A 10,923-nucleotide genomic window follows, 5' to 3' on the forward strand; every position below is an offset into this window, starting at 1 on the left:
TCTCTGTAATATAATGAGTGCATTTAAATTATTTAAAAATTAAACGGGCCATATTACATTATATTTTTCAAATGTGCCACGGGCCAATCAATCAGTTTTGACACCACTGCACTAGTGGGTTAACTAAGAATTTTTTTTTTTTTTTTTTTTTTTTTTTCAAAGGGCCAAATTATATTATATTTTTAAAATCGGCCGCGGGCCAATAAAAAGCGGGCCGTAGTTTGGACACCCCTGCCCTAGACTCAACTATTGGACCAGGGGGACTCCTGTCCTGATGCCTTGATGCTGACCCTCTCCTTGGAGGAAAGGTTATTGCTTCTTATCTCTTAAAGAATGATTAGAATCTCAGGGTTCTTTCCAGAGCGTGGTAGAAAGCCTCTAGCAGGAGGAGTGAAGAAGCAAAAAGGATGAGTGAGAGTTCTGCCTTTTTCAGTAGATCAAAAGATCTACCTGGTTTTATTTAGCGAGCTCAGCAGAAATATACAACGTATTAAATCAAGAGCAAATGATTCCGATGAGTATCTTCGAACAGCGCTCTGAAGACCCTGGACAAGTTTAAAAAAGCCTTAATTTAACACCACATCCCCCAAATGTGCAGCAAGCTCCTGACAATGAGATACAATCAATATCTGGCTTCTATTAAAAATCTGATTTTAGGTTTTACATTAATGAAGACCTCATCTAAGACCTAAAGATGAAAGAGGTAACACACCCTCATGCTAAATAATGCTTTGAAGAAATGTAAAGCTGCAGCGGAGTCATTTCTCTGGTGAGTTGATGTTGAAGTTGTTGATCAGTGGATTCTGACAGAAGCAGAAGGTTCTCCAACGTCGTCATAGTCCACTGTGTCCTCATCTCCATCATGATGCACCTGGAACAGCATCACACAGCAGTTAGACTGGAACACAACACTGTTGAGTCTGAACAATGAATGATCCATACATTTTGTTACAACCCCAAAAAACTCCCCAGATTTTCTTCCTAGCCAACTGATGATGTGTTGAAACTTAACAACTCAAAGTTGAATAGATTTCAGACGTTTGAAGGTTTTTCCATTTATTTCTGCATTGATTATTAACCACAGAACCTGAATGCACCATGAGTTACTGTCTGATCTGATCTTTACCTGATTGTCTGCTGCTCCTGAACGCCTCATTCTTCAGTTTCTCACTGAGTATGAAACCTGGAGCAACACAAACAGTGAGACATTCACAGTCCTGCATTACAGTAACATGGACAGTCACCAGAAGCTTCACATCATCTACACTGACTTAAAATTTAAATTCAATTTGACACACATCAGTTGATGTAGCTTTTAGGCGACACGTACACACCCACACACACACAACACGTACACCCACCCGCACACACACACAGACACACAGACACACACACACACACACACACACACAGACACACACACACACACACACACACACACACACACACACACACACACACACACACACACACACACACACACACACACACACACACACACACACACACACACACACACACACACACACACACACACACACACACACACACACACACACACAGGACTTCACTATTTCTCTGCCCTCTTGTCCACACCCACCATGTCTTCCTCTGCTGTGGTCAAGCTGCATCATCTAACTTCCCTTTTTAAATCTTTGCTGCACATTCTCACACTCTTTACTGTGAAACACGGTTATATTTAGATGAATGATGCAGGGTGCTCCGGTGGTGTAGTGGGTAGAGCGCATACCATGTGGGCTCAGTCCTTGTCGCAGTGGACCTTTCGTGCATATCATCCCCCCTCTCTCTGTCTCCCCATTTCAACCCTGTCTCTCTCTCTATACTATCAAATAAAGCTTGAAAATGCCCCAAAAATAATCTAAAAAAAAGGAGAACTAATGCAACAGTGAGTGTGACTGTGTACTGACTGCAAGGCAAGTTTATTTCTATAGCACAAATCAGACACAATGCCATTCAAAGTGCTTTAATACATCAAGATTTAGAATAAACATTATAAAAGCTGTGGTGTGACCTCACCGAGTTCTGACGGCTCTCTGCAGCAGACTGAGGCACAGCAGGGTCAGAGGTCAGCTCCTGGACAAACACAGTCTGTCATATTTGGTCCAAAAGCATTTTACACTTCAGGTAAAAACATGTTGTCAGGGCACAAAGACAAACAGCACATATATTGTCTGCAGTATATTAATTAAAGGAATACTTCACCCATACGGAACCGGCGTTCTATCATTATAAAATTGCTTTTATGATATAATGAATGGGGTTTTTCTTCCCTCAGTCTTTTCTCAGTCTTCCCTTGGCCCAGCTGTCCTCTTAATCCTAACCATACTTTTTTACTAGTGTGATGTCATACTAGTAAAATGTAGGTTTAGACAGTGAGACCATAAAACACTGTTTCTGCCTTTTCTCAGGCTGGGATGAACCGGTTTAATTTTTTTTTGCACATTTATACTACATAGGATCTCAGAGTTCAATACACCTTCATATTTCCACCGGTGAAGTAGGTCTTTAAAGTTTGTCGTCGATATACAGATTGTAATTTTTTCCTGAATGAGCTTTGGGACCTTTTTCTTTTCCTCACTTTAATTTCCTAGACCTTTACAATTTAATTTTAATACAAAACAGTCAGTGCTTTTTATCTTAGATTTTATTGTCTCAGCTGTAGAATCTAAATGTATAGTGTATTTATAATGAAGAACTGATTTTAAACTCACAACTTTGTCGTTCGTCCGGGTTCTGCTCCCTAAAAAGACAAAAGGAGTCCATTTAAGCTTACATAGTGAAAATCCAGTTTTATAATTTATTGATGATTAAAAATTAAAAAGTTTCCTCTGTGCTCTCACCTTTAGTTTTCCTCCATCTGATGACTGTCACAAATATTATTAAAAGTGCCAGTAAAGCTACAGCCACAAGGACGTACACCAACCAACCTGGAAAGACCATGAAAACACGTGTTACTGAAACAAAGAGCTGAAGTTTAAGAGATGCACATATGTTGGTTGTGTGATTGTTGGTTTAAAAAATTCTTCAACTCTCTTTTTCTTTGTTTGCTGATGTCATTGAGTGGCATAAATGTAATAAAGCAATTTAAAATACAGATTTGTTAATAAACACTGTTTCAAGAATTTCAAAACAATTTCTCACTAATCTTCCGGTCATAGGGGCAACAGCTCAAGCAGTGGACTGCAAACTTCCCTTTTTCAGGCCACATTGACCAGCTCTGACTGGCATTGAGTCATTAGTGTGGATATATAATCTCTCCGCCTAGACCTGGGTCTTGCCAGAGGCCTTCTCCCAGCTAGAACACTTCCCTAATGAGGTGCCCGGGAGACATACTTGTCCCTAAACAAGACCCCTTGGGTAAGGACCTGGAGTAGAGGATCCATCAGTTTCCTGCTGAGAACCAGATGTAGAGGTGTTGATCCTAATCCCAACTGCTTCACACTCGGCTGGGAAGCAATATAGTCAAAGCTGAAGGTCACAGACCGATGATGTCATCAGAACCACATCATCTGCATAAAGCAGTGACGAGCTCCTCAGCCCAGCGAACTACAACCCCTCCCCACCACGACTACACCTCCATATCCTGTCCATGAATATCACAAACAGGATTAGTGATAAAGCGCAGCCCTGGTGGAGGCCAACCCCCACCGGACACTGCTCTCGCTTTGAGCATACAGAGAATGTATGGCCCTGAGAAGGGACTCCGCAGCACCCCCACAGTATCTCCCGGGGAACCCTGCCATACGCCTTCTCCAGATCCACAAAACACATGTAGACTGGATGAGCATACTCCAGGCCCTCTGTAGGATCCTTGCGAGAGTGAAAGCTGGTCCGTTGTTCCATGGCCAGGACGGAATCTGCATTGTTCCTCTTCAATCCGAGGTTCGACTATCGGCCGAACCCTCCTTTCCAGCACCTTGGAGTAGACTTTACCAGGGAGGCTGAGAAGTGTGATACGTCTATGGTTGGTATACTCCCTGTGGTCCTCCTTTTAGAACAGGGGAACCACCACCCGGTTCTGCCACTCTTTGGGCACTGTTCTAGCAATGTTGAAGAGACGTTTCAACTTGAAGTTGAATACCTTGAGCTCCCCACTTAAACTTCAGCAATGAAAGCTTTGAACATCCCCCTCTCAAAACATCTAACTAACCATTTATTAATGAAACAACACAAACCAGAAAACTCCAAACTACATAAAACCGAAACATATTTCTGAGTATGCTGACTTTGAGTTTAGTGATCAGATTTACTGATTGAAACAAACTGAAAAAGGGAATAACTCCACCCTCAGCCGAGAGAGAGAGAGAGAGAGAGAGAGAGAGAGAGAGAGAGAGAGAGAGAGAGAGAGAGAGAGAGAGAGAGAGAGAGAGAGAAACAGAAATATAGAAATGTTGATTCTCTACCTGGTGCTCCTGTTGTAGACTCATCGGTTGCAGACCCTGTCATGTCAGTTTCTTCTTTTTTGATGTTTTCAGTTGATGTTGTTAATTTAGTTGTTGTTGATTTTGGTGGAGCTGTTGTTGGACAGACAAACACAACTCAACCAACTGTTCAGTTTGAAACCTTTGCTCTGATGTAATGTTAAAACTTTAAAAACATAAAATGAAACAAATATTTAAGGTAATAATTCTCATCTGAAGTGACTTTAAACAGCTCGCCATATTCTCACCTGAGGGCTGATGAAGTCTGAAGGGAAACAGCTGCACTTTGCTTTTATCAGTCACTTCACATGTCAGTAGTTTGTCCCGTGATGTGTAAATGTGATGAGAAGTCGGAATTCTCAGAAAGGAGTAGCAGGGAACAGCTGCCATCATCATTTGATCGTTATCTTCTTCCACATCTTTGCCATCAAACAGCCACTTCACTTTGTGTTCACATTGTGCATACATCACCACAGAGCAGTATAACGTCACCCTACCATTGCGCTCAAATTTATACACTGGTAAAGATGGAGATAATGAGAGAGAGAGAGAGAAAAGAAGAGTTAAAATAACTTGTTAACTTTCGTTCTATTCTATAGAGTAGACAGTTTCAGCTGAAAACATCATTATGTAAATACTCACTGATCACAACAGTCAGTTCAACCAAAGCATCTGGAGCTTTTCTAACGTCTGATTTCCACTGTTGACAGTAGTAACCACCAGCATCGTAAGGTGTGACCCTCTTTATGACCAGAGAACAGTTTGCTGTGACACTCAGTCTGTCTGATTTGGTTCCAGCGTTCACACCAATCCGTCCAAGTGTCACCAGCTCTACTGCTGCTGCTGAGCTTCTTGAATTAGTGAAGCTCCAGGTTGTACTGTCGCACTGATCCTGACCCTTAATCACATTTTCACAAGACAAAGTGACTTCATCTCCGAGTCTGACAGTGGAGGAGAGGGAACCCTGCCTGGTTTGTGCTGCTGAGAAGAGACAATAAATACATGAGAGGGAAAGAGAAATCAATATATGACTAAATTACTTGTAGACCTTTGTAGTAACAACAAAGGTTTGTATGTACTGTGTGCCTCATCCTAGGTTTTATAGGAGTTCACTAAACTCATTCACTCACTCATCGAACACATACAAACGTAACATATATCCTTACCTGTAAAAAGCGGCAGCAGCATCAGAAAGAAAGACATTTTAATCCATTTGAATTCAGCCATGGTGCCTCTCTGCCTCTGTCTCTCTCTTTGTCTCTCTGTCTGTCTCCGCTTCTTGTAAGTCTCTAAACTGATGACTGTCACAGAGAAACTTCCTATTATTAGTGAAGCGTCAGTTCCTCATTTTGACTTCTGCCCTTTCCTTCTTTGACTCATTCCTACGATCCTCCTTCATTTAAAAGAAAAAATATATATGTATCCTTTTTGTGTGTTATTTGATAGGCCTAGTTAAGTACACTGTATAAATGGAAGGGATTGGGGGTTCGGGTGGGTGGTGGGGGGGGGGGGGGGGGTCAAGCACTAAACAGCCCAAACCAAACCAGACAAGAATTCAACTTTAATTGTGTGCACTCAAACTTAACAAATACGCACAAAGGCTTTTTAGTGCAATACATCTTGAAACTGCACAACATGCACTTTTAAGATTCACTCCTTAATTGCATCATCTGGATTAGTGCACTAAGAGTCACTGTTAACGCCTACAAACTTAACGCGTCAAAGGATGGCTGCTGACGAAACAGTTCCTCATTTCATCTTTGCAGTCGTCTATTCCTAAGAACTGAAGGGGAAGGGTTTGAGTGTGAATCTGATGACAACAGCGGGATTATGGAATTATGTTAAATACAACTTTTACCGACTGTTAAATTGTAAAGCTTTGTCAATGTGCACATTAATGTAGCTGCTGCTCAAACCCAGTGATCATTCTCCTGATCCTTTTTACCCTAATTTGTGAAGATCCTGCGATACCTGAACTTGCCAACCGGGGGTAGTTGCTCACCCCCCCTCACCCTCTCTCCCCCTCCACAACTGTAATGGACAAACCATATCTTTCTGTGAGAATGCACCATTGTCTCATTCTCATTCTTACTGCATACTCAACTGATTTGATTCAACTTTATTGTATTTGCACATATTTAATGTAAATATAATATCATATAAAATATAGAATCAACAGTAGGGAGAGCTATGAATGAGCTAAGATACAGTATATACAGTATAAACAAGTATAACCGTTACAGTCAGCAGTTTTACGTATGAGCAGGTATTTGTATAAAATATATAGTGCAGGTGTTAGTACATAAGATATACACTAAAGATCAGATATATACAGTATTGACAGTTAATAAATGAATGCGGGTGTTTGCAAGCCCTATTTAAAGCTGGGGTATATGATTTGGGGAGAAAATAGCAGTTGGGATAGAGATTCGAATCCAAATACCTCAACCGCTCCACTTGCTCTCTTTGGTCCCTCCCCTATGGTCCCTCCCTGACACGCTCTACACCAACAAAGTCGTGCCAAAGTGAATTGACAGTCCCAACAGCCAATAAGAACAGAGAATCGGAGCCTCGCTCTGATTGGTCAAAGTGTACAGCTCATGTTAACTTTGACCAATCAGAAATCATATACCCCAGATTTAAGGATAACTGAGATATTTAGGAATATACCAGTAACAAGTTATAATCCATGTTATTTTTTCATTTCATTTAACTTTTATTTATCCTCGAGAGACCAATTGAGGGGTGACCCTCATTTACAATGATGTCGAGTTCAAAGCAAATTCAAAGGAAAAACAACAATACAAACAAAATATTCAATGCAAAAACATCAAATACACAACAACAGGTGAAGAGAAAAAAAACAATTGAAACATTTACATAGTGGTGAAGAGTGGCAGCAATTAAAATTAAATGGGTGAAAGTACAATATAGTCTAATTAAAACAGTTACAGGTAGAGTTTGGCAGATTTAAGATAGTTTGTTTAAATTGGTTAAAAGATATGAAGGTATTTAGTTTAATTTGTTGCTGTAAGTTATTCCAGGAGTCGGGGGCACTGAAGCTAAAAGCTGTCTTTCCCAGCTCAGACCGGGCTTTTGGGACATAAAGCATAAGCATGTCAGTGGAGCGGGTCTGATAAAGCCCATCTGAAATTTGCAGCATTTCTGTTAAATAACGAGGAAGCTTCCCGGTCAAGGCTTTGTAAATAAAAATGTGCCAATGTGCGTCACGTCTCTCTTTAAGGGAGGACCACCCAACCTTTTCATATAAAAGACAATGGTGTGTGTCATAAGCAACTCCTGTGATGAACCTTAAAGCAGAGTGAAAAACAGAGTCCAGGAGTTTAAGACATGAATATGCATGCCGGTAAACCACATCACCGTAATCAAGGACAGACATGAAAACTGCCTCAATAATCCTTTTCCTACTAAATAAAGGGAAGGTGGTTTTGTTCCTATAAAAATAGCCAATTTTTTGTCGTAGTCGACAAACAAGATTTTTTATATGAAAATTAAAAGTGAGTTTATCATCTAACCAGATGCCGAGATATTTGTACTCTGTGACTCTTTCAATTAAAAATCCATTCTTTGTAAAAATATTAAAATCATTAAAAGTTGTAGTTCTTGCTCTGGAGAAACACATATATTTGGTTTTGTCTGTATTTAGAACAAGCCTGAGGTCCACTAGACAGTCCTGTAGGGTGTTAAAAGAGCTTTGTAGGTTCTGAATAAATTGGTGCACCGAATCGGAAATGCAATACAGTACTGTGTCGTCAGCGTATAGATGGGCGTGACAGTTTTTTAGCGATGAAACAATGTTATTTATATAAATTGTGAAAAGAACTGGACCTACAATTGAGCCCTGTGGGACACCATTTGTAACAGTTAAAAACTCAGATTGGTATCTTCCCAGTTTAAGTGACTGCTGTCTATCAGAGAGATAATCCCTAAACCATGCAGCTACATGCAGAATGATCAAAGCCAATGTCATGCAGCCTCTGTAAAAGCAAATGGTGGTCAACAGTATCAAAGGCCTTTGAAAGATCAATAAAAAGTGCTGCACAGTGCTTTTTCTTGTCTAATGCTGTAACAATGTTGTCTACAACCAAAGTCACAGCAGAGACAGTACTGTGACCTGCCCTAAAACCAGATTGGAATGGGCTCAAAATGGAAGCACTAGTTAGAAATGTTTTTAACTGATTATTAATAAGTGATTCTAGAATTTTTGCGAGGCATGGGAGTTTGGAAATTGGCCTGTAGTTATTAAGATTATTTTTGTCACCACCTTTATGTAAAGGAATTACGTGAGCTTTTTTCCAAATTTTAGGAACTATTCCAGAGGAGATCGAAAGATTAAAAATATGGGTAATTTGTTTTGATATTATATGTGTAGAAAGCTTGATTGAAAACGGGTCCAAATTGTCCTCTCCCATGTACTTCTGAAATACATGGGAGAGGACAACAAGAGTACTACTTATGAAGTTGAGATCCGAGTACTGACAAACATTTCACAACTGACCCAATAAAAGACATTCTATTGAACTTACAGGTCAAATCAATCCAGACTTGAGGATCTTTGTCAGGCCCAAAGTGAAATCATAATAGCTTGGTGCTGAGAATACTATTTCTTATATTGATAAACAAAAAGCAACACGTTTAGTGTTCTTTGCAGAGATATTTCTTGCAGGTAAAGCACAATACGTTTGTCTTTCTGTCCTTAGTGCTTCGGCAGACCTGACACCTCTTATTTTTAGAATCAGGTGGCCATTTTCACCAAAAACATGATCCAAAACATGGCTCTCTGTATATCTCCTCATTTTTTAATGCTGCAAATAGGAGATGTGCACTGTGCAAGTCACCAAGTCTATACTGAATTGACCTCACATGTCTGGATATGCCCGTCTGTTTGTTTTGCTTTTATGCAGGTGTACAGGAAAACAAGGCAAAATGAGAACCCCCCCAGAGCTCACATGATTGGGAGAGGAGCTGGCTGTCATTGTGTTGGCTGACAGTGCACTTGTGACTTCAGTTTAGGCTCTAATTATTGTTTTTTAAAGCTTATTTTATAACCGGGTCGAAAACGACCCAAACACCACAAGTGTTATAATCTCCACCACAGCATTTTATAATTAAGTTAAAAAGAAAAAAAAATATTTTGTTGAAATAGAGGTTCGTGACAAAGTCAGAAAGGCTTGATGCAATAAACAAAACCTATGTGGTTCTTTTATGCATTTGAAATCCAAAACGGGTCGGTGGCGACCCTAACACGAGAGGAAGGTTAAGCTGTATCTGACATGAGCTGCGCCTGTATGAAGTGCACACTGACCAGATGGGGTAAGCGATTCTGTTTGTTGACCAATCATAGTTTGTGTTTTGGCTGTTTGTACACACTTGATTTTTTAGCGCACACAGTACAGACAGGTAGCTGATTGTGAAGAGATATTCACTGATTTGACATACATTATGCTGAATACCATTTCAAGCAGACATACAATGTTGGACTATTGTGCCAATAGTGAACAAACTAGGCCTCTCACAAAAAGGGCTTTTTAGAGCAACAATTCTTGACATTTTTCAACATGCACTTGTAAGATTTCTGCCCTTAATTGCCTCATCTGGATTGGTGCAATATGAGTCAATGTTAACACAACACACTTAAAGGGCCGTACACACAGGCAGGGGATGGCAGCAGACGAGACAGTTCCTCATTTCATCTTTGCAGTCGTCTATTCCTAAGAACTGAAGGGGAAGGGTTTGAGTGTGAATGTGGTGACAACAGCAGCAGAGATCTGGAGGTTTGAGCCTCTAAAGATGATCAGATGAAACACACAAGACTCACAGGAACAGCCGGTCAACACTTCATTAGGACATTAGACAAAATGGCGCTCATGAAATTATGTTAAAAACAACTTTAACCTCTAGAAAACTAAACTGTCATACACAGCGGCGTAAGACCGTTAAGCAGCGGCGAATCGACCATAGAGGGCGATAGGGCGACGCCCTCCTCGAGCCATACCAGCAAAAAACAAAAATATAATAATGATAATAACAATGATTTTTTTTTTTGTATTTATAATCATGATTTATGATTTCAATACAGTTTTTACCTGCATCTAAGTCTGAATATCATTGTACAATCAGCGTCTGTGTTCTGTACCGTCACTCTGGGGTTTTGGGCAGTGGTGGGTAAGTGGGCAAATTTACAAAATCGGTGAGGGATTAAATACTTATTTCCTCCACTGTATCTATCTATCTATCTAAGTTAAGTTAAGTTATCTTTATTTGTCAGTTGTACACGAGGATAGATCTATCTATCTATCTATCTATCTATCTATCCGTCTGTCCGTCCGTCCATCTATCTGTTAGGGTGCAATATCAGGAGACAATCCGTTTGTCCATATACAACACTGCAGTTAGGTAATATTTCATAAGACCAAAACCGACAACATTAACTTGTAATAAAGACACAGGCGAGGTAAAG

General features: G+C 40.1%; 1 protein-coding gene across 2 annotated transcripts; it reads right to left on the reverse strand.

Moving 5' to 3' along the window:
- Positions 1-458: 458 nt before the first annotated feature.
- On the reverse strand, positions 459-5,711 carry LOC307266441 (uncharacterized protein). 2 transcript variants are annotated; one of them, XM_080048462.1, is made up of 9 exons: positions 5,609-5,711; positions 5,085-5,423; positions 4,691-4,960; positions 4,425-4,535; positions 2,862-2,948; positions 2,733-2,761; positions 2,038-2,094; positions 1,127-1,183; positions 459-871 (listed from the first exon to the last, which is right to left on the reverse strand). In XM_080048462.1, the coding sequence occupies exons 1-8, from the start codon at positions 5,667-5,669 to the stop codon at positions 1,160-1,162; spliced, it is 978 nt and encodes a 325-aa protein (XP_079904588.1). In that variant the 5' UTR covers positions 5,670-5,711; the 3' UTR covers positions 459-871; positions 1,127-1,159. The 2 variants fall into 2 exon arrangements, with proteins under 2 accessions (XP_079904588.1, XP_079904589.1); XM_080048463.1 differs by having other exon boundaries at positions 5,085-5,420; positions 5,609-5,691.
- Positions 5,712-10,923: the final 5,212 nt, after the last annotated feature.

Source organism: Ammodytes marinus (genome assembly GCF_949987685.1).
Source record: "Ammodytes marinus genome assembly, chromosome: 19".
Lineage (NCBI taxonomy): Eukaryota > Metazoa > Chordata > Actinopteri > Uranoscopiformes > Ammodytidae > Ammodytes > Ammodytes marinus.

What these genes read in the sequence shown, in the direction of transcription:
- LOC307266441 (XM_080048462.1), bottom strand. Translation starts at nt 5,669, where the DNA reads ATGGCTGAATTCAAATGGATTAAAATGTCTTTCTTTCTGATGCTGCTG. An exon ending in CAGACTTCATCAGCCCTCAG is followed by an intron (nt 4,536 to 4,690) that starts GTGAGAATATGG and finishes GTCCAACAACAG; the next exon opens with CTCCACCAAAATCAACAACA. An exon ending in CAGAGAGCCGTCAGAACTCG is followed by an intron (nt 1,184 to 2,037) that starts GTGAGGTCACAC and finishes GTGTTGCTCCAG; the next exon opens with GTTTCATACTCAGTGAGAAA.